Source organism: Patagioenas fasciata, chromosome Z (assembly GCF_037038585.1).
Source record: "Patagioenas fasciata isolate bPatFas1 chromosome Z, bPatFas1.hap1, whole genome shotgun sequence".
NCBI lineage: Eukaryota > Metazoa > Chordata > Aves > Columbiformes > Columbidae > Patagioenas > Patagioenas fasciata.
Genome location: NC_092560.1, coordinates 69,414,354 through 69,438,057, shown reverse-complemented (window position 1 = coordinate 69,438,057; position 23,704 = coordinate 69,414,354). Strand labels below are relative to the sequence as shown.

Here is a 23,704-nt window from a genome sequence, read left to right as displayed (position 1 = left end):
TTCAAACATAGTTACAATGAATTGAGAATACATGGACTGCAGCAAAAACAGATGATGGAGACTGCCCACTAACATCTACTGGAACCTTACCTCTGTTGTGACAAAAACAGTGAGATAATAAGCCGTTCTCAGGCATAACACCAACTACAAGAGATAAATTGTTCTTTTAAATATAAGAAATTACATATGTAAATAAAAGAACTGCCTATCATATATCATTTAGTCCTATTAGACTGCTGAAAATAATCAGAACACACCAGTAGCGTACACAGGTACAGGCTTACTGGGTGAGCTGGGAGACCTCCAATCCTTTCCTTTAGCAGTGTCTGGTGAGGAAGATTTCCTGTATCCTGTGGAAAGGAAGATAAGGCATAGTACCATCTGGCTTAATCTACTGTAGCAGGAGTACTTACACATGGGTGGGGAACAGAAAACAGAAAAGAGAAAGGCAAACACAGCAACACACATCCCAGTTGCCTTCTGTGCACAGTGAGCTCTTGTGCCAACAGCTCAGCGCTGGCATCACTCCATGCTACCTAATCCTGTCTTCACTTCAGGCTGGGTTTTTCCCTAGAAGTGAGGTGAATGTATATTTCATAGCACCTAGAAAACTCAGACAACATCAGCATAAGCCACTATGCAAACCTCACCCTGAAGAGCTGATAATTACCATCCAAGAGGCTTTATTATGAGGATTATAATAATTATTGATTTTTTTCTTAAAGTTTAAAGCTAACGTATTTACATAAGAATCCAATTTTAGCTTAAAATAAAATAGTCCTTAATTACCAAGAGGAAATAAAAATCCTTTAAAAATGCAACTTGTCTATATTCTTATGGCTCAAGCTACAGACAATAAACGAGAAGCTGATGCTTATTACTTGCAATGTAATATGAACCTGGGTGGGGACTGTCAACACATTCCTTTTAACTCTTGGCAACAGATGACACTGTTACACTGGCTAGCTTTCAACAGATGTGATATTTTTCCAGTTGCCTGGTATGTGGTAACATTTTGGGAAGTAAAGAGAAAGGCCTAAAGTAAGGTAAAATACACAGTAGTTAAAAAGCCATAAATTATCAAGCTCAAATGAAAGGCAAGCATTATTTTACAGCTCCATAGCCAAACACTCTTTAGAAAGATTAATTCTATGTGGGAATTACATATTTGCCATTATGCTAGGAAATCAGCGATGAAATAGGGGAATTAATTGCTTTTGAGGGATGAACCTGAAAATTTTGTGAAGCTTTGCTGCACCTTAATTGTTCACTTTGTTGTTATCGGCACAGAGAATGTGGAAAGCAATGCAACAATCATCCCTTCATGGTTTCATATCACATTTTAAAAGACTTTGTGGTGTTAGGTCACAACCTGCCATGTCACTTAATAAATAGGATGCAGGATGTCAGTGTGCCAATGAACACCTAAGTACCTTAAGCAAAGTGGAAAAGTTTCACTAGTAGAAAATGAAAATGTCCAAGCACTACAGTCTCTTTTAACTTGAAGGAAGGAACTCTGTCTCACCATGAGCAGATATGTGAGCTGAGAACCACTTTGCGCATTAGTCCCAGATCTTTACAGTCCTCAAGGTAATGGATAAAAAAGTGTGCTCCTCTTCCTTCTTTTCTCTTTTGTTTTGGGAAGAAGAAGGTTGAGAGCAAGGAAGAACTTTTGCCACATCCACTGCTGCAAAGCAGAAACAGGATTTTCTGGGTTAGACACCTGATGTCTCTTAGGCATGGGGCAGGCTGCACCCTCTCCTCAGCAGTTTCCACCTCAGCCCTTAGGCACTGGAGGGCATAGCTCAGTGCCTGCAGAAATTCCATCCAAAACACAGGTGTTTTTTTTGCTGGGTGTTTTTGGCTGTCAGTGTGTTTACTCTGGTGTCAGGCTCTTACAGAACAGAGACAGCAGGACACCTTGTGCCCTGGCTCCACTCATACAACTCGTCTTCATCTCTCTTCTTCCACAAGAGGATAAAGATAACTCCCAAAAGACCCAAGGAAGCTGTTTTTTCTCCAGCATGGACAGCTTGTACCTGCATTTCACCTAGAGGGTACCAGCAATCACGTCCAAGCTCACTGGGGCTGCCTCCTGCTGCTGTGCCCAGCATGGGAGGCTGGCAGGAACAAGGCTACACTCCTTTCAGGGAGTCACAATCCAGATACCATGAATTTTAGCTCTTTGGAACAGGTCTTCACCCTGAACCACATAACTACTTTTCATAAATCCTTCAAGTCTTCATACAATACTTCACTGTAGCCTCCTATGACCTGTACTGAGTATTTAATTACATATTTTAAATGTAATATATGCCTATAAATAGAGGTAATTTAGTCATATTTCACTTACTTTAGTGTGTAGGTAATGATATATGTGCTAACAAAATTAAAAGAAAAAAAGAGAGAGATCTGTCACTAGGTCAGGATAAGTAATACAGTAATGACTCAATCCTAGAAAAACCAGATCAACCAGCTTTCCTGCCAAAGCATAAACTAAACCAAACACAGTGAGGAGAATAAAATCCAACATCTTTCTTTCAAAGCTCCTGCTGTTGCACTAGACAAAAATAGGTAGAAAAGCATCACACTTCATTTTGCAGAAAATGCACAGCAATAAGGCTAGTGTTGAAACTGTCATCATCAACTGATATGTTGAATTAAATATGAGGAATTAACCTTTGCAGCCCTAGGAATATAGTTTTCACTATGCAGACATTTGTGGAACATTTGGACTTCCTTAATTCTCATGCCCATGCTCCTAGTTAATTTGCTATCAAACCCAATCATGATACATCAAGCACGTCTAACAACCACGCAGAACTTTTTATGCAATTAAAATGCAAGAACTGCTCTTGCATCTCAGTCCTTTATAATGTTTTGCAAAAAGACATTCGTCAACTGCTAGAAGACTATACGGAGGTAAGATTACATTGTTTAAATGTAAGATTATTAAGTATAGTGTAAAATAATTTTACTGGATTTAGCAAAGGAAGCTGGTGGGTGTGAGTTCGTGACCAAGCTTGAGAGAGCTCCCTCATATCTGGCAGGAGATCTCCAACCTCACCCTGTCAGAGCAATGCAGAAAGAAGCCAGGAGGATCTGTGCCTATGTAAGACAAGCCTGGGCTTACAGCAGACAGTGAGCCAGGACCTTTGCAAGAACAGGGACCTGGAGCCTCCATAAGAGGTCCTGGCTGCTGCCAGGTGCACCACTACTTTGCAACTGGGAACAACTGGCCATCAGAGAGGATTTTCCTTCACTAGAAGCAGGTGAAGGACTGGTTCTTACTGAGCATTGTTATGCCTGTCCTGTGGCTTGGGGTGAAGCACTTCACTGCAAGGAGTGGTCACCTAGCCACCAAAGGGTTGAAAATTGCCTGGGACTGGTGCAATCCAGCATAACAGGAATATGCACAGCTGTCAGAAGAAAATATTTCACCCCCCCTGAAGGAATTAACTGCTTTCTCATCGTGTTAGGGGCTGACTAACAATTCAAATCCTGCTTTCATCTTGTACTTCCCCCAAAGACACTGAAAGGTTTTAGGCAAAAAGAGTGGAAAAGGAAAGGTTTCCTGATTCCATGCCTTGCAGTAATAGCATCACATTTGTGGTGGACTCCTGCACTGTCATGCTGTGCTCAGGAGATGCGGGTAGGGATGTTGGGGTACAGTATTGTGTGGAATCAGTTTCCACTGTCACCCCCAAAGGGAGCAGGGACAATGTTGGCATCCAGAGGTTGCAGTAAAGTTCCCTGCAGCAAGGCAGAAGGAAGCACCTTTTTGTGTCCTTGCCATCCGCTCACTTTCACCACTTTAGCAGTGGAAGTGGCTGTTTTGCATGTGTAGCAGATAACCCACAAACCCTAACAGCTCTGTTCACTGCACTTCTATGATGCACATTGACTAAGCATTGTCATAGTCAGCATTTAGATCACATGAGACTTATCTATCTGGAGTTTAAATGTTTGAGAATTATAAGCTAAGTTGAAAAATAATATTTTCTAAGTGTGAATAAAAATTATGGCTATGTTCATTAAATTTAGAAAGAAATTAAGCAATTCAATCACAAATTAAATAATTAAACCACAAACAGTTCTTTTACAAAAAGAGAACTCCCTCCTCAAAATGTAACGATGGAATAATAAAATTATTACTTTTGGTCATAATGCTAGCTTTTTTTGATAGTGTGATCCTCCTCCACTTTGGGTCAAATAACAGCATCAGATAGAGCTTGTGGTTTTTCCCTGATCAGGCAGACAGTGGGAGGTGTGCTGAGATGCTGGGAGGGGATGAGGCTGGATCCTGCCACACTGAATAAACACTGCAAGAACAGACAGGTTGTCTGTGTGGAAAGGGTGTGACTCAGCACAGCTGTGTGCATCTTATCCTCCCATCCTTCCTTAGGATGCGGAGTTTCCAAATAGTTTTCTGAAGTTTCTGTCCAACAAGCATACCTTTTCCTAAACTCACTTCTTTGTGGACACTAGGCTCTGCTTCTAGACAGACCACAATCTCGCTGATAAAATAATCACACAGATTGTTCCAAACTCTGTGTTTTTTTAACAAATAATCCCTAAAGAGAATAAAAGTAGTCTCCTTTCACCTCAATGACGATGGCAGAAATTCCAAAAAAAAAAGGAATCTGCAAACTACTTGAAGTATGGTAAAACAGTATTTAATAGAGCTGGAGAGAGGGGTGACACTGAAACTATGATCATATATGCTCAAACCCAGAGACACACATTGTTTACATGTTAGAGAGCTGGGAGATACCCAGCTTTGAGAACAGACATATTTTCTCCTTCAGCTTTTCTAATTCTCCCATCCCCAAGCTAAAACTAACAGTATCTGTTCTCAAACCAGTGGTAAGGTATGTGGTCAGACCTGCTCTATGCTCCATCAGATAACTTACAACACAGGGAGCTCTGAAAACACAGGTTAAGGAGTGCCAGCACCCCTCTCAAATTGTGAGCTCTACTGCAGTCGCTGCTGTAGGATTTGACTGCGCTTTCCCAGCCAAGCTCATGGGTCCTGCTGACACATGACACACGTGTTCTTCTCAGACACCACGGAGCTGCTCCAGGAGTCCTCTCCTTCAGCAAATTGCATTTCTGCTGGGTGTGCAGGAGGAAACACAGAAGAGCACTGGAGAACATCCAAGTGGAACCTAATACTGCCTGGCCATATTAGCAGCTGACGAACTGGCTAACTCAAGTTTAGCCTCTGTCTCAGAAAAGATTGAAAACCAGGGCAAATAACCACACTTTTCGAAGGAAGGTTCACTGGCCTGGACACCAGCCACAACAGTGACCATAAGTAGATACACAGAAAAGAAAAAGAGGAGGACAAACATAAATGGTATTTCCGCAATTACTCTCTCACTCTTACGCTACATTCTGCTCATGGAAATTCCCAATCAGTTATGGTTTGTCTCTTGCAAGCATTGTCCACTCTTTCCAGGAACTTATGGAAACCTCTTGTATTCACAGCATCCTTTGGCAAGGAGCTCCACAGGTCTCCTACCCACTGAGTGTTCCTCATGAAATGCTTTTTATGTTTGAACCTGGCTCCCAGTATTTGAGTGCACAGCCCCGGCCCCTATCTGTGCAGTAGAGGATGTGAGCAGACAGACTGAAGTGTTCTGAATAACTGAAGTTATTCAATACTCTCTATCATGTGAGATAAATATTGTCGGCTGCTATCAGGGCCTAAATTATTAATGTGACTGGACCACCATACTGTCTATTATTCCCAGTTTTAGAAGTTAACTTAAATCCAGTTCAATCTGGTTTTTAAGAGACATTTGTGTGTCTGCTGCATAACGTAATTCATTTTAATTTATCAGTATAAAACTACAACAGGCAAAATATTAGTCTCTGCCAAGCCAGAAAATGCTAAAACAATAATTCCTTCTACTTGTCATGCTGCCTCTTAAACAGTAATGCTATGTGCTATTTAAATGCCATAAACTAGGAGTGCTGCCACATGAGCTGCCCAACCTGCTCAGTGCCCTTGGACTTTTGTACATGCCTCTGGAACACTCCCTCTTTTACATCAACACAAGTATGCCATCAAGTATACTGGAAAACTGATCCTGTTAAAATTCTGCTTCTCTTTGGATTAGTATCCCATGATCCCTGTGTGTTTGTACCAACATACGGGCCAACACACAGGGGTGGAGTGGGATAGTGCAGGTTCACACACATACTGGAAAAAAAAAGTTATGGCCTTAGACATATTTATTTTTCCCTGCCTTACTCCTACATGATAGCCCTTGCAATATTTCATTATCATGATAGCTAGAAAAGTTATGACTTCTCATATCTTATTTTAGATCACTGGTAAAGAAAGAACATATGGATATGACATGGATGGGACTCCAGAACACACCACAGATACTAATGGATCAGCTAAAAAGTCAAGTCAAATGCTTGAAATGGAATTAATGGTTCGAAGTAAATAAATGCATGACTCTGTTAAATTTCCACAGTTAGTCAGGAATGTGATCCAAATGCCATATTTTGTATATGCAAATTGCAAAACAATTCAGACTAGTAGCAACCATAAACTTCCAAAGAGTACAGAATAAAAAAGGAGAGATGGATTGATACTGCATAAATGTTACATTAAGTTCACTTTCCATTTAAAAAAAAAAAAGATAATATTTTCATCCAGGAAATAATATTTATTTTTTTTATTTATTAAAGCAGTTATGACTTTTATTGGTTATCACAAGTATTTACTTAGAGTAAGAGGGTCTGCAGATCTAGAAATTTTGTTCTCAAGTCCTCCTTTACTTTACAATGCTTTAATTGTTCATATAATCTTTACATTAGTTGGCACTGTTGTCAATAAATGTCATATGTCCATCTCTTCAACTGAACAAAAAGTTTACCATAGAAACCTACTGTGAAGATCTCAGAATTAATTTCCATTTCATCTTTTTGCAAATATCAGTTTGAATCTTAAAAGACACTCTGATTAGACAGATCTCAGCATTAGCAGGTACTTAAAGGTGCGGACAGGATCTCATTGTTGCCAGTAAGTAACTTATTGGATGCTGACTCTTGGCATCTACTTGCAACTGTGAATAGCATTACTGCTTGCATAAAGCCTGTGTTCCTTGGGAGCCACCAGCAGTTCTTAGCCAGAGTTTATGCATCCCTACAGCTGTTTCAAACCTTATGTACACAGGATATTTACGTAATGTCAATAAAACTGAGGTAATCAAAACCAACACCTTCTGAAACTGAAATGGGCAGGACACACTGGCTAGATCACAGCTCAAATTCTATTACCTGTTCACTTCAACCGTTCCTCATGTGTAAAGCACAACCTGCCTTTTATTGATTATAATTAAGTTAGAGCAAGCCTACAGCTTTAACTCGGTGTACATTTCACGAGGCTGTTCCGCGGAAGACTGCTCTTCCTTTCACACAACACTGCCTACACCCATTCCTACATTTCCACATACACTTTTCCATAGATTTGCTTAAGTGTTGCACTGTAAGTTGTAATTCTAGCCAGACGTCAACAGATAAAGTGATCTTGAGGGTGGAATAAAAAAAGTATTTCCAGGTCACTACTCATAAATAATTGGGTTTTGGATTCCTTTCCCGCAGGCATCTTCTAGAGGTGAGCTAGAAGGAGAACAAAATCACCTTCTGAGAGTGTTCGGTGGTGTGAGGAGTAGTAACTGTGTGGTAGCAGAACACCACTAGGAAAACATACACACTTCTACTAATCTAGGAAACACAGAATGGCTGGTGAAAGCAGATGGTTGATGTAGGTAACCCCATTCCACAGGCTGGCAGGAGAAATAATGCAAGTAAACAAGTGCAGTAGGGAAGACAATACTCAGGCAATAACTGCATTAGAGTATCTGTAGGTTATTTCTATCAAGGGTTACTCTTACTACAGATTGCTAATAATCTGAGACACATTCCCACAAGGCAGAGATGGCATCTATTCAAAAATGTCGTGATAAAACCAGGAAACTGTGTCAGACTCCGCTTTGCTTTTATGGTGTTCTCTCCACCTAGTGTAGCTCCACACAGGCAAAAGGACAAATTCTAACAGATTGTTTTGGAATTGCACTGTTTCCTGGAATAATTATTTACGCATCTAATCTTACTGCCCAGAAAGACAGAGGAGAGGTTATAGTATCTCTTAAGTGCCCTACTAACCACTGTCTTTTTTGGACATTTTTGGTGTTTTAAATGCAGGAGTAAAACACACACAGAAAATTTTAGGTAGTTAACCCCCACACAATATACTGCCTGTCCCTCTGGGAAAACCATGAGTCACACATGACTAGGATCGCATTTATTTTGTACACAGGATTAATTTCTTATAAAGCTCTTGTCAGAGAACTACTGAAATGTCTGGCAGCACTGACTGTCCATGGCCCCCTACCCAGATTTTTATTTGTATCTCCCCAGTTTCCAAAATCTGGCTATGATTTAGTCAGCTCCCAAGTCTCTGAGACCAAATCTTTGAATGTGAACAGGTGTATAGTCCAATGTAATTCTCTTTGTGTTCTTTAGCTCACACTCACAAAGCACAGCTCTCCCGACTGTCCACCAAACTTTGTGGTTCAATATTGGCATTTTTCCCATACCTGTTGTCTACCTCTTCAAAATGGGTACAGTGTATGAGGTCTCCTGGAGCTCTACTGCTACCCCAAGACCTAGCTGGTGTTCTTCTCCCTCAGTGCCCCACCTGGATGCTTGTCCTTCTGGGCTCCTGATGCTTCATTTGTTTGGAAAACTGCTGTCATGTGTGTGGTGAGGAAGCAAGAATGCAGAGGGGCTTGAACAAGTTCCTCTCAGCAAAGACAAAACCATGATGGATCTCAGCAGGAGACCTTGCTGTTGCCTGAGTCATGATTGCTCAGTAATGATGAGCATGACCTAAGGATGTGAACTCTTCCTAGCCAGAATCAGATAAGAGAAGGCCTAGATAGCATTTCAGTATCATTTGGTTTTAAATAGAGGTACATGAGTGTAAAACTGAGATTCACTCACAATGCTGAGCACCACGTCAAATCTTACTGTATTCAGATCCAAAACAACGGTAAGACCACTGAGGTCAGTGTATTGATAATAAAGGACTGGGTTTTTATTCTTCTAGGAACATTGTTGTAGAATCACTAACAGCTGGGCTGAAAGAGTTTCTCAAGGCATCACCAACTTCTCCTGCCAGGATGCCATCAGAAGCCATATCCATCTCAGTTCTGTTAGGCTAAATCACTTTAAAACTGCCAGTGGTGGAGGACCTACAGATTCCCTAGAAAGTGAGAGCTCAATAAAAGTAGTGCAAATTGTTAGAACTTTTCCTAATACCTAACTTTGCTAACATTTCAGCCCACTCAGTGAACAAAGAAAACATGCTGAAGCCTTGGACATACTTTAAGTATGTCATCACATCTCTCCACAATCTTCTTTAGACCAAACAAAATTAATTACGCCCAACATTCTCCAGATTGTTCCAATCGTTCACATCTTCTCTGGACTTTTTTCCAGTCTTCTTTAAGGAAGATACAGACTGAGTTAAAAATATCCTCCAACAAATATCTTACTAGTACTGAATGAAGGACTTCACATCCATTACAGACAACAACCCTCTTTGCTACAAGACAGTATCGTTGACGCTAATTGTGTTTGTGATTCACTGTAATGATTCAGATTACCTTAAGCGGAATGGTTATTTTATACAGTCCACCCTATATTCCTTCCAGTGCAGATGTAGAAACACTAGGCAAGAATTGTAATAGACTCATTCTGAAAACAACTTTCAACTTCCCTCAAAATAGTTTTACAAACCAGTACATAAAAATACTAACTCAACTGATATGGAAGGGAAAAAAATAGAAAAAAATAGATCTCTTCTCAGTTTGGTCAATGTATCCCAATATTAATTTAATTAATCTCTGGAAGGCTAAAGTGCTTACCTCTTCTCACTGGCCTGGACTAACATTTCACTATACTTAGCACACTTTACAACCTTTTCCTGGCATCAGAAAGGTTTATGTTGTAAAATTCAAGATAAATCATTCTTGGAACTGGTGTCATTTAATTATATTACTAAAAGAAAGCAGAGAGTAGAAATTATCTGAGAAGTGTTGTGTTATTTTAAAATGTTTCAGGATACTTTCAACATTTTCAGTTATTGCTTTTAATGGTTACCTAATAAAGACCCATTCCTAAAAGTAATTTGGTGTTTAGATAGCCCCATAGGGTCAATACATCTCCATGATCATCCATCAATAAACTTCCTATGTGAGATGGACCAACAGGATTCAGAAAGAGAAAGATGTGGAAAACCTCTATCCAGTTCATCACAACTAATACTACGATTAATTTTCCACCACAATCTTCCCACTATATTTCTACTGCAAATAGATTACATATCTAAGCATACAGCTCTTCAGTAATCTTGTTTGCATTTTTGAAATGCTGAACTTATTTTGAACTCACGTGTTGACGCAAGCTCCCATTTATCATTGTCTGCTTGCAGGTGATTTACTCTGGAGACTACTTAGGTATTATAAAGGACACACTCTAACAAACATGCCGACACATAATAATGCTTCATTTTGCTGAGCTATTATATATTTTTATCCTAGCTTAATAATGTTTCATTTCCTCAGCACAGGTAACAGAATGGCACTACGTACATCAGACAGATACAGACTCAGCCTAAACTAATAGTTGCACTGATGATTTGCAAGCAAAGCAATCTGCACATGCCTTTCTTTTCATCCTTATCTATGCGGAGAAAGTACTTCCCAGTTTACAACAGCAGCAGGATAAGAAATCACTACTAGCTAAATGGGGGTATTCTGAGTATACCTATACACATCAGTAGAGGCGTAAGTACAAGATTATCTGTTTATTCATGAGTACACTCTGTACAGTGCACCACAGAAAGATTTGCTATGATGTCATAACTAAACCCCTTTAAAAATGCATAAGCACAAGCATGGTGAATTAAGATTTCAAAAGAAGCACAAATTATAGCATTTCCTAATTTTCAGTTGCTTGATTTTGGCAACTTAACATGCTTTCATTTCATGCAGCTGCTAGCACTCTTGAAGAGAAACCTACTGCAGGTTACACAACTGTCAACACAAGTGCAGAAGCACTGCTTTATGTTCTGCTTAGCCCAAGACATTTTGTTAAATTTGTATATCCGTTAGCACTGCAAAGTCAAGGCGAACACGAGTCACAGCTCTACTTCCATGTCAGTGTGAAGTCAGGCTTGGGCCACCTATGTTTCTAGTCCCCAGGCACTGGGCATACCGAACATTTTGTTCTAGACTTTTTGCTACTTGTGTTTGTCATGCCTCCAGCCCAAGCCCTAGATCTCCTTGCTTTTGAGAAAAGTGAAAATACAGGAAGAGCTAAAGGCCAAACATCAGGAACATAGGACACTGCTGACAGAAGGTCAGAAGAATCATGATGAGAGCAAATAACCACTAAGGGACCACCTTGAACAACATATATTACCTATCCCTTCTCCCAACAAAGTGATCCCCAAATGCCATGAATTAATATGCTACCCACACTGGTACTTCAAGTAGTAATGACAAAACAGAGCATGTCATCAGCATGACAGGCTCATAAAGCACATATTTTCCATGGCCAGAATTTCTAAAAACTGCAAGAATCTTGCAGTAGATGGGGTAAGAGAAGGAATGGAAGTGACTTCCTAAATACAGAGTGAAATAAAATTTATCTTTACTACTGGAGAAAAAAAAATATACAGCTGCTGCCCTTAACCCCTATGTTTCCTAGGATCCTTGCTGGACACACATAGAGCATCAAGGACATCACTGACAAGCACTAGATACTACCTAACAAGCCTGCCAGCAAGGCCAACAAGACCTGAGCAGGAAATAGAGTTCTGTTCAAAAGCGCAGGAAAACAAGCAAGAGAGACTGCTTAAGATGGCACGGGGGCTTTTATGGATGAGAAACACAAAGAGGAAGGACAGACGGCTTCATTGTGTTAAAATGAGTTATCAAAAAGGCTTATTATACCCAGAGACCTAGTCTGGCACTGCAAAAGTACAGCCTTGTAGTAACTTAGTACTCAGGTACTCTTCTAGTTTCTAAGATGACATGTGGCTACTGTGGGGACAGGCTAAAACACCAAGAGATTATGCATCAACTTCTTCCGAAACAGAAATGAAACTAGTTTTTAAAATGAAACTATTCACATATTTTCATTTGAATGAAACTTCACCCTCCCTTCTTGAATCGTTGCACTAACTGCATTGTTTGAAGTATATTTTAAGTACTTGTGCCATCACTGGAAGACATTGATTTTTAAAGTCAGATTTTTATTTCCTCTCACTTCCAAAACCAAGCTCTTCTTGCACCTTAAAAAGCCCATACATTTGTATGAGGCATATACACAAACAGCCCTCCCTTACCTTCTCCCCCAACAGACATGTGGTATGATTATAATAAGCCATGAAAACATCTTTGTCATCTGAATTCAGAAATTCACAGCGAGACACAAAGCACACAAAACAAGCTCTATATATCCATTTATAAAAATACTCCCACCCATTTATCATAGCAAAACTGCATTAAGTACTGTAAAGTGCCTTGCAATGAAACCACATCCATTTCTCATTTAATAAAAGGGTATCAAGCATATTTGGCAGTCACACATCTTCTTTATTAGATCACATAATTATGCCATTAAGCTGTTAAAAATGAATCGAGATCTAAAGGGTGTATCCTGGAAGGTCCCCTTTGGAACCCTGCGCTAAACTGTGTTAATAGCACCACAGCCACCAGCTACTCAACACGCAAGGGAGCACACGCTTCCAATGATGCTCTTTGCCCAAATGTGCACGGACTTCTGTGATAATATGCCCCCCACAAACATTGCTAGAGCAAGGAATAATAAACTGATGCTCACTTATCTTTTTGTCAGTTTGGGGTATGCTTTAATAATCAACAACCCATGATACGCTGGTTCAAAGCTCTGTTCAGGCCACAGTATAAAGGTGGAAGATGATTATTTCCAACTCATTATAGCAAAATATAGCAGCATATATACACATACACATATATACATTTGTAACAGAGAAACCAAGAAACTACCAATTTATAATGGAGAATTGAGATTTAATAGACAACTATAGTCATGTAGTTATTCTTCCTGTGGCAGTAGTATTGGAATTATTTTCCAATGATAAACAAGTGTGAACAAGAATCTAACTGGTTTGTGTTTATAAACTGTTGCATTTTCTTTCCAATCTGTTTGATAAATGGCACACTAAAACTGTAAATAGGTTTGACAAATCAGTTGTCTTCAATAAAGGCTACTATAAATCATGAAGGCTTGGCATTACTCCATATAGAGGTCCTAGGAATTCGAACATGAGGCAGAACTAATTTGTAGATTATAAATGAGGAATCTTCCTAACAAATATTATCGCTGCTGAAGATGTTAGCTAGGAACACCAACTTCTCCATAAAAGTAAATAGAACAAAACCAGAACAAAAGCCTTGTTAGCAAGGCACAGATGGAGCAACAGGAACTATTGCTTACAAGACCATTGCTTACAAAGACCATTAGTTTGTTATAAAATCATAGAGTGATTTGTGTTGGAAGGAGCCTTTAAAGATCATCTAGTCCAACCTCCTGCTGTGGACAGGGACACCTTCCACTAGACCAAGTTGCTCAAAGCCCCATCCAAGATGATTTTGAACACTTCCAGGCATGGGGCATCCACAGCTTTTCTGGGCAGCCTGTGCCAGTGCCTTCCCATGCTCAGAGGAAAGAATTTCTTCCTTATATCTAATATAAATTTACCTTATTTTAATTTAAAAATATTACCCCTTGCCCTATCACTACAGGCCCTGATAAAAACTCTCCCCATCCTTCTCCTAAGCCCACTTTAAGTACTCAAAGTTCACAATAAGGTCTCTCTTATAAAGCAGGTTGATAGAGTTGTCTGGTATTAAAGCTGCCTAACACTCTCTCTTACGAGCTCCCTTTTTAATTGCTTGGGAATCTAATAAATCTTTTATAAGATTCTGACACTTGCTTCTACACACAGCCACAGAACTTCTCCAGTTGCAGCTCTGACCTGTCACGAGACAGCCTAGAGCAGATTTTGATTAGTAACAGCAATGAATCTTTTTTCTCATGAGTTCTCAAGCCCTTCCAATGTTGCTTGATCCAAGCAAAAGAGGGAAGGAGCTGTCTGCTTTGAATGCAAAGGGGACAAAAAACCAGATTGGGTGGAGTAACTCAAGAGAAAACCAATAGTGAAAACTAGGACTGGGTGCTGGCAGGAGAGCACAAGCTATAGCAGAACTGGATGAGAGAACGGCTGACCACTCCTTGTACTAGAGATCTAAGAGGGAAAACACTGTAGAGACCAGTAGCCACCACATGTGTACACACCTGTTTGAAAGGGAGATTAGATTAAAAAAACAGATGAGAAAGCTGCAACTCACTGGACAAGGTGATTACAAGCAGAAGACTAAGTACCCATGAAGCAGTTTGTAATGGTAAAATAAACAAACAGCACTGTGAGACAGAAACAGACAGGGAGGAAGTCTGGAGGGATGGGCTAAATTTCCCAGTACTTAGCAAGGAGTCTGAGACTAATATGAGAAATCTATGAACAGTTTTAGCTGGGTAGATGACAAACAGGAACCGTGCTTTGAGTATGGAGCAACTCACAACAAAGACTCATAAAAGAGAGACCCTTCATGTCAACTTAGACCTGCAAAAGTTCCACATGTATTTACCTTCACCCTTCTGTACTCCATTTCCATTTTCCATCTTTAAATTGGAAATGATGCCGCCATGTTTCATGATCATCACAGAAAGCCCACAAAAAGCACAATTTTCTTTTCAGAACAACATAAACCGGTATATTAATAACATAGTCATTTGTATATTTATAACATATTTATTCAAAAAAGAACAAAAAAAACAAACAAAAAACCCACAACAATTTTGTGACCAACTGAGCACCCAGCATATTGCAGACTGACTGAAGCAGAGGGAGCTCTACTAATGTAACCAAAGAATTGATCTAGAGATGTGAACAACGGCTGAAGATGTAGGTTTTTTAGATTTGGAATTTGGTAAGTCGTGTGCTTCATTTTAAAAAACTAAAACCATTTTTTAAATTGGTATTTGCATTGATAAATCGGAAAACACTGCTGGCATTGCATTGTGCTTAATTTTGTCCTTGGAATCCCTATTTGCATTAACAAAAGAGAGTTGGTGTACTCTGAGTTTTAGCGAGGTGACAAGCAAAACCACCTCTTTCTCACACTGGGTCACGCCAGCGCAGCATCATGAATGCATTTGGGTTAAGATGGCATTACAAATTTTCCCGCCTGTCATACAGCAACATAGCAAAGGAGGGCAAGAAACCTGGTACACACAAGCCAGAGTAACGCTGTCCCACAACAGACTCCTCCAGCCCGCTTCCTCGCCAGCTTGGCCCCGACCCCAGCCCATGTGTCACAGAAGGATCCTGTTCCGCTCCAGCAGCAGGTCGGCGCGAATCACGACAAACTCCTGGCTGCTCGAACAGGACGCCGCGGATTTACCCAGCTGCAAGCTGATGACAGAGCACCTGCCGTGGGTCAGAGCCGCACCCGCCCTCCGGCCGGGCTCCTACCGGCAGGCGTGGAGTCAAGGTGGCCGCCGGAGGGCCAGCTAGAGAGTGAAGGAGGGAGAACGGAGACTCTCGGCACCTGCTGGGCCCCGGCAGCCACGGAGCGGGAACAGCGGCGACGAGACCAACAGCCGCATCGAGGAGGTAACGGACGGCCCCGCCATTTCGAGGCGATCGCAGCGCACCCGCTGGCAAGCGTTACCCTGCCATTTTAGGGGCAGCCCCACAGCTCTTCGGGGGTGGGGGATGTGGCTTGTGGCCTGGCTCGGCTCCGCCCGCCTCCAGGCTGGTGTTGGCCAGACCGCGCCTTCCGCCCCCTCCTAGTTCAGGTATCAGGTGAAACCGGTCAGGCGTGCGGGAGAGGCGGCGGTGCTCGGAGCGCTGCGAGAGGATGGCTGGCCGTCGTGGGCTGTGCCTGCTGCTGCTCCTGCTCTGTACGCTGTTGGGACCCACCACTCCTGCAGGTAAGAGGAGTGTGAGCTGCGGCTGACGGGTGCTAGAGCTGCCGGCGGGGCTGTGGAAGGGCTCTGTGGGTGCTGCGTTGGTTGTTCGGCGCCCCTCGGCTGCGGCATGGGCTGTGGGCGGTGGCGCTTCAGTCCGGGAGCGGTGCGGGGGGCACGCTGAGCTCTCGGTGGGTGAGGCCTGGGGGCAGCGGGGCTGAACTGCCGCGAAGAGCAGGTTTCTGGCCTCCGGCTAGGGTGTGAGAGGCCCGGAGCGGGCTGGGAAAGGTTCTCGTGGAATGCAACGGTTTCGAAAAACTCGGGCCGGTAGCTGCCGAGCTGCCGGTACGCCCAGGGAGGGCGCCGCCGTTCAGGCCGGCCTCCCCGCCAGGCGGGGGAAAGCAGCTCGACGGGCAAGCAGCTGGCTTGGCTTCCATCCCTATTTGCACTTCTGGGGGGGCACGGAGCTGGCGGTGAGGGCTGCGGCACGGCAGGTCCTGCGCGGGGTCTCCTTGGGAGCTGCCTAGCAAGCGTGGCCTGGCTCACCTGCATCGGTGCCGTACCTATCTCGTTTTAGGATAGCAACCTACCTACAAACTGTCTGTAAACAGTAAAAAACCCCTTAAAAGTCCGTGTTCTCTCTTTTTTCCCAATTCTGAAAAGCTAAGAGGTTTGGTGTTTTTTTTAATTTTGTTTTTGTTGTTGTTTTGTTTTTATTTTTGTTCGGTTTTGTTTGTTTTAACCGTAATTCGTATATTTCTTACCTTATATTACTGTTTATTGAACATAAGTGCTTTTTTGGGGAAAAAATAATTATTATTTCGCTGCTGTAAGGTTGATGTCTCATTACCTTTTCTAGCAAACCTCACTGCCGTATCTATACATGCCTTTGCACTGTGTCCTGTATTTATTCGTTCTGGGCTTCTTTACATAATAAAAGTGTATGTGTAAAGACTGTGTAAATATTGATGCCAAGATTACAGTGGGTCCTGTTTTCACAACGAATGGGTGCTAGATAGCTGCAAATTTTGTTGTTCAGATTAGAGTTTCTGAAATTAAACTACCTCTTAATATCCCAGTTGTCCGACCTGGGCGGGGGGGAGGAATTTGGAATCATTTTGGGGCAGGGGGAAAGGAGTAGTATGCTTAAAAGTTTTAGCTGCATGCTGCTTCTTCTGGAGTAGGGAGATGAAATGGCCTGGAAGTATGATCCTATGCCAACCAAGGGAGACAGACTGTAAGCCAGGGGCTTATTGTGGCTCTTTTCTAATAGGCTAATACCATTACAGAGTTGTGGTGAATCTGGGCTGCAGATCCAAGAACAACGGTAATCTTTACCTTAGTCTTGTGTGGGTATTATGACCTAAGCTAGTTAATTTGGATACTTTGTGCTGCTATCACTTTCGCGTGTGCAAGGTAGGTATAATCCTTCGTTTTTTATGCAGTGGGTTATATCTTCTGGACAAATGGCAAAGGTGTTGAAAAAACCTTTTGTTGTGGGAGGAGAGTACGTTTTTCCCATGATGCCAAGGAAGTTTTTTCCGTGGGCAGATTAGCAAGTCAATTGCATTCTCTACATGTGAGTCAGGCAGGGTGAAACTCGGCTTGGAAAATAACTCAATTGTTATGGAAAACTGAAAGCTCAGAAGGAGTAAGAAGAGGATGTAGAAAATGCATATGCCTAACAAAGGACTGGTTGCTTGGTGAGGGAGTGTTAGCTGCGAAGACAAGCAGGACGCTGAACTTTCTCCCTGTGTGGGTGCCAGTTGGTCTAACAAAAGCTGACCCGTATCTGCAGTCAGAACTTCCAAGTCTTAAAATATATATATAATAAAGCAAACATTTGTCTCTGTTCTACCAATTTTGCCGTACTAGGTCCTGTCTGTGGTTCATGTGTCTGTCAATATGCTTTTTTATAACTTACTCTAAATGTGTTACACAAGCACTTTAGAGCATTTTTAGTGAGTATTTTTCTTTTTTTTTTTTTTCAACCCAGCCTTTGTACCTCAATTGCAAAGCGTTGTTTTATATATGATAACAAACCAGTAGTAAGAACAAAGTGGTAGTATTTGCTCTTCCAGTTTTCTACAGTAATTTAAGTCTTTGGACTGAAATACAAATAGCGTGACTGCAATTTGATAGTATAAGGCATTTACTGATGGATATGTGCTTAAGATAGCATTACACACTGCGCTTTATTATGGTGCTCTGAAAACTGTTGTCACTTTGGAATAAACGGTCTGCTTCCAAGCATCACCAAGGTCTTTATCAGCTAAGCTATAAGCCTGAGAAAAGAGGCTTTGCTTAGCTGATTATCATTTACATTATATGAATCTATGTAAATTATGTTCCTCAAGCTGGTTTTATGGTTTCTATTTTTCACAGCTCAGATTAGGGACCTAGGATTTCTGTATTATACGAGTAAACTTTGCAGTTTTTAACAGTATTGTGACTTGAAGATCTGAGAGCAGAATTTGTGTAATTCTGTCCTCTTGTAATTATACCACATATAGGCCAAAATGACTGTTTGGTTCATTTTCTTTGAGTGTTCTTTATTGATATAATCTAGATTTCAGACTTCATGCAGTCTACTGCAAAGGGTTGTCCATATAATTGTACTGGGAAAAGTTTTCTTACACCTCAGTTTTCCAGTGAAGCCTGCCTGTACCTGGAGCTTGCCAAATACTTGTTAAGTGGAGCTAGTGTAACTGAATTCAAAACTCTATAAAGCACCAATATATACTATATTTCTGTATATCTCTTTAGGTCACACAGTCTAGACAGGATGGTAATGTTGTATGTCAGGCTCTTGCAGTAATAACTTGAACTGCTATCTAAAGTTGTGCTGCTTTTGAGACTCTGTGCTGGAAAACACACATACTTGTGTATTTACGTATTTCCTGTGTGAGAATTCTTTTCTTAAAAATGTAAGATGTAAACATTTTTCATTCTGGAACTGTATCAAAACACTATTTCTTGAATAACAAAGGTGCCATTCTTCAATACCATTCGTGGCTTGTACACAAACCTGCTGGTCAAGAAGACTCTCCTTTATACTCCAGTTAGGTTTTTTTTTGTGGCTAAAATAATCCTCAAATATTGATAGAAACTGAGATAAGGTTAAAAATAGTTCTCCCATGGACAGTCAAGTTTCATGTCCAAACAGTTTAGCTTGGTGGATATCTGACTTATTGGAACAGTGAGAGTTCATGGACAGTATCTGCTTTTGCAGTTTAATCTATAAGCACAAGAGGACAGCTTTGGGTCTGGAGAGGTTCTGAACTTAACCATATGGAGGGTGTCATACAAAACAGAGCAGTCAGGAATGGCCGGCTTGCCTGTATGGTTTGTAAGTTACTGTGGCATTCAAAGAGGCAGAGCAAAACTTGAAGTGATAGCTGTCTTGTGTATGAAGCAACTATAGCTGTCATCTCAACTACCTAGCACTCTTAAATAGAAACTGCACAGACTGACCATCTCACCCATGAACTGGAAAGAGAACCCAGATGATTTATCCTGTTGCATCTTCATACACCGTGTTAGTCTATTGAAGTTTCAATTCAGATACAGTATAATGTGCATCTTTTTTTCCCCTAGAGTTGACCTGTGTATAGCTTTGGCATTACATTCTGAGTTTCCATTCCAGCTTCTCAGAGGCTAGCATGTGTTTTTTACTGCATACCTGATTTTTAGGCCATCTAAACTGAGGAAACTCCTTCTGCAGTTACATTAGCCTGCTGCAAAGTTTTATGAGTCCCAGCAAATGGGTAATCTGGCATTGCCATGTGAAAGGATAATGTTTCCCTGGGGTACTTGAAGGAGTTTTTATTATAACTATACAGGTGGTAGGAGCACCTGACAGCCATTTTAATAAGGTATTTTTAATATCTCTGGTGATGTGGAAAAACATGTTGTTTGCTGATACAATCTTTGAGTAGGGATATAGGTTGCCTTTTTGGATAATAACCCAAAAACAAACGAAAGAAAAATTGACAAGTGTTGAAAAACCAGTATTAATTTTTCTGTTTATGAGACCCTCTTTAATTCTTCATAGTACATCATGATGTCTAGTTTATTTTTAAAAAGGATAAAATGTCTATATTTCAGTAACAACTTTTTTTTCCTTTTTTATTTTTTTTTTTAATTTTAGAGAATGGTGGAACCAGTAGTTCAAAAGGAAGAAGTTTTGCTGGCCAGAAAGTTTCAAATACAAATAATGCCTCTGAAGAATTATACAAAGTGGATGAATTTGCAGCAAAAGTTCTCACAGGAAAGCTGACTACGGTTTTTCTTCCAATTGTCTATGTCATTGTCTTTATCATTGGTTTGCCAAGCAATGCGCTGGCCCTCTGGGTCTTTTTTTTCCGAACAAAGAAGAAACATCCAGCTGTGATTTATATGGTTAACTTGGCATTGGCAGACCTTCTTTTTGTTGTTTGGTTCCCACTGAAGATTGCATACCATGTAAATGGCAATAATTGGCTATTTGGTGAAGGTCTCTGCAAAGTACTTGTTGGATTTTTCTATGGAAATATGTACTGTTCCATTCTCTTTATGACATGTCTCAGTGTGCAGCGGTATTGGGTTGTAGTAAACCCCATAGTGCATTCAAGAAAGAAATCTGAAATTGCCCTGGGCATCTCCCTTGCTATCTGGATTCTGATTTTGTTGGGCACCATTCCATTGTATCTTGTTAATCAGACGGTATATATTTCAAATCTTAACATCACTACCTGCCATGATGTGTTGCCCGAAAATATTTTGGCTCATGATATGTTCAATTATTTCCTCTCACTTGCAATTGGACTCTTCTTAATCCCAGCTCTCCTCACTGCTGTTGCTTACATACTAATGATTAAGACTCTGAATGCTTCTATCTCAGATGTAAGCACTGGGAAGAAGAGAAGGAGAGCAATCAAACTCATTATTGCTGTCCTGTCCATGTATCTTATCTGCTTCACACCTAGCAATGTGCTGCTTGTTGTGCATTATTTGCTCCTTAAAACCTACAGCCAGAGCTATTTGTATGTGTCGTACATAACTGCACTGTGTCTTTCTACTTTGAACAGTTGTATTGATCCATTTATCTATTACTATATTTCAAAAGACTTCAGAGACAACCTCAAAAATGCTCTTCTTTGTCGAAGTGTGCGAACTACACGGAGAATGCAAGTGTCTCTCTCATCAGGCAGATACCCAAGGAAATCAAGTTCTTACTCTTCAAACTCGAATGGGACCACTAAATCAACCTACTGAGTTTAATCCTAGAGAAGTGAACTTTTATTACTACTGCTGAAAGGATGGAAGTGACAAGAGAGTTACTTTGTACAAGCAGAGACTTCAGACTCTCCTCTCTTTTTAATCACGTTGAAGCTTGGATTTCAGAACTGGCAGCTGCTTACCCTGTGTAGAAATCATAAGCAGACAAATTTTCCTTGCTAGACTGGAGAGAAAAAAATCACGACATTTCAGATGCTCTGCAAGAATGCTGCTGACCTGGAAGAGTGCTGTGGTTGAAGACATTTTTGTTCAATATTGAAGCTGTTAGAAAGCAAAATGTTACAGGAATGTTATGTAGTATTGCTGGTATACAGGGTGTTTCAAAAAGATGGACCTAATTTCAAAGGAGTGTATTTTGTGATGGCAACACATTACAATTACACAAAAATTAGGCATCTAGTGGTAATAATTTGAAACTGTGCCCTGTTCTTTCAAGTGATAAGAGTTTGATTCATGGACAGTTTGTGGTTGCAGAGATATCGGTTGATCTTTTTGAAACACCCTGTATATCTCTGCAACTGTAAACCACCCATGAATGAAACTCTTACCACTTGGGAGCATAGAACATTCATAAAAAGGTTACTAAAATTTAATAACTCATTAAACCATTTGTAAATTTTTGTGTAATTGTAACGAATTGCCATTGTGAAATATACTGCTTTGAAATTGGGCCCATCTTTTCGAAACACCCTGTGTTTATTAACAGAGAAATCTGTTTTGTTTGGCTTTAACTGTAATGTATTAAACAGCTGAACAGATTGTGTATGTAGGACCTTGCTCTATGTACCTGCTCACAGTGAACATTATTTGAAACCATAAAGAGAATCAAAGGAGGATCCATTTCACCATCTTGGTGTAGACTGTTTATTATCTTTAGTATAATGCAATTTTATATTGTTTTCAAAGTTACCAATGCTGTAAATACTAACATGTCAAAAGCCTGTAACGTTATCCTGTTGAGTTGACAGGCTGAACTTGTCACCTAGCACTGAGATAAAATATTAGTTGAGATTATACACTGTTACTTAATACTTGCCATTACATGATTTGAAGTGGGGATATTTAACAAAGTTTTGATGAATAGCTATTTGATTTTTATATAATGTACCTTGGATTTTTTAAGATATCTAAATAAGATTTTTTTTAAAGTAACATATTTGAGTTGGGTGCCTTCTTTTATGCTTTTACATGCTCTTCAAAATGCTGAGTAGTTCAACTTTCTTAGTTTCAGGTAACACAGATATTATTCCTATTGGTGAATTAGACATTACGGCTACAGTTGCCAGACTTCTAAATGGGTTAAGTGAAATTTACCTAATGATGCTTTTCATTAGAGTGAAACTCTTCCCTTATTAGCAGATAAGTGGTTCAGAACTGTGGGGGAATGATGAGATACAAACAAACACATTAACAAGATAGCAAACTTCAGCCCCAGTGGATTTCTGGAATCTTTTAAATAGTCTTCCCTCAGTCACAATATTTGTGACCACTCAGGAATATGGAATCCTATTTACTTTTAATCTGCAAATCTGATGGATATATGTTTGGTGAGGTAGGATTCAATTGCATTTTTTTCAAAACTTGCAGTCCTGATACATTTCTCCAAGCTGTACATTAAGCATGCACATCCCAGTGACCTGAGACACTACAAACAGAAGCAAATGGAGAAGAGCCCTCAGTCCAAAAAGTACTCTGGGACAGCTGGTACATAGATAGGAAATGTTCACCATTTCAAATATGGACAGTAAGGAAGGGGATAGATTGAACCACAGCAAGAATTTGAGCAGTCTTTTACATTTAAAGACTGCTGAGTATTGACACATAAATTATTTTTTCTGTGTGCTGGTCTGTTCCTTCCCTTGTCTGATCCTTTGGTTTTGTTGTTCTTCTACTTCTGTAACAAAGTTTTTGCCTCATACATAGTAAAGACTAAGAGGTTTGTTTCATGTGTTTGATCTCTCATCTCGAGGGTTAATTAAGCTCTAGCTTTCCTTTTATCTGCTGCAGTTTTGTCTACTAACTCTTAGGAGGTGCTTAGTACGAAAGAAGGTTGTTACGTGGTGGTATTTCAGAGGCCCAAGCTAAAATAGCAGCTTACATTAATGGATGTCTCATTGAGGAGCAGAGAGTTTACAGCTCTTTAGATTTTGTGGAACACAAATGCTTCCCAGGCATGAACAGCTTACTCTGTTTCCTGACAAAAATGCAGGGAAATAATGCCTTATTTATTACTCAACTGAAGATGTAATGCAGCATCATTACCGAAAAATAATTGTACATAAGAGGCCATAGTTCACTGAAGGACTTAGGAAGAAAG

General features: G+C 40.4%; 1 protein-coding gene across 1 annotated transcript; it reads left to right on the top strand.

Moving 5' to 3' along the window:
- The first annotated feature begins 15,690 nt into the window (after nt 1-15,690).
- F2RL1 (F2R like trypsin receptor 1) lies at nt 15,691-22,539 on the top strand. The gene is made up of 2 exons (XM_065861804.2): nt 15,691-16,131; nt 20,258-22,539. The coding sequence occupies exons 1-2, from the start codon at nt 16,059-16,061 to the stop codon at nt 21,361-21,363; spliced, it is 1,179 nt and encodes a 392-aa protein (XP_065717876.1). The 5' UTR covers nt 15,691-16,058; the 3' UTR covers nt 21,364-22,539.
- Nucleotides 22,540-23,704: the final 1,165 nt, after the last annotated feature.

Excerpts from the sequence above, each read along its gene's own strand:
- F2RL1 (XM_065861804.2), top strand. The coding sequence starts at position 16,059 with ATGGCTGGCCGTCGTGGGCTGTGCCTGCTGCTGCTCCTGCTCTGTACG. Across the intron at positions 16,132-20,257 it reads GGGACCCACCACTCCTGCAG|AGAATGGTGGAACCAGTAGT; the intron begins GTAAGAGGAGTG and ends TTTTAATTTTAG.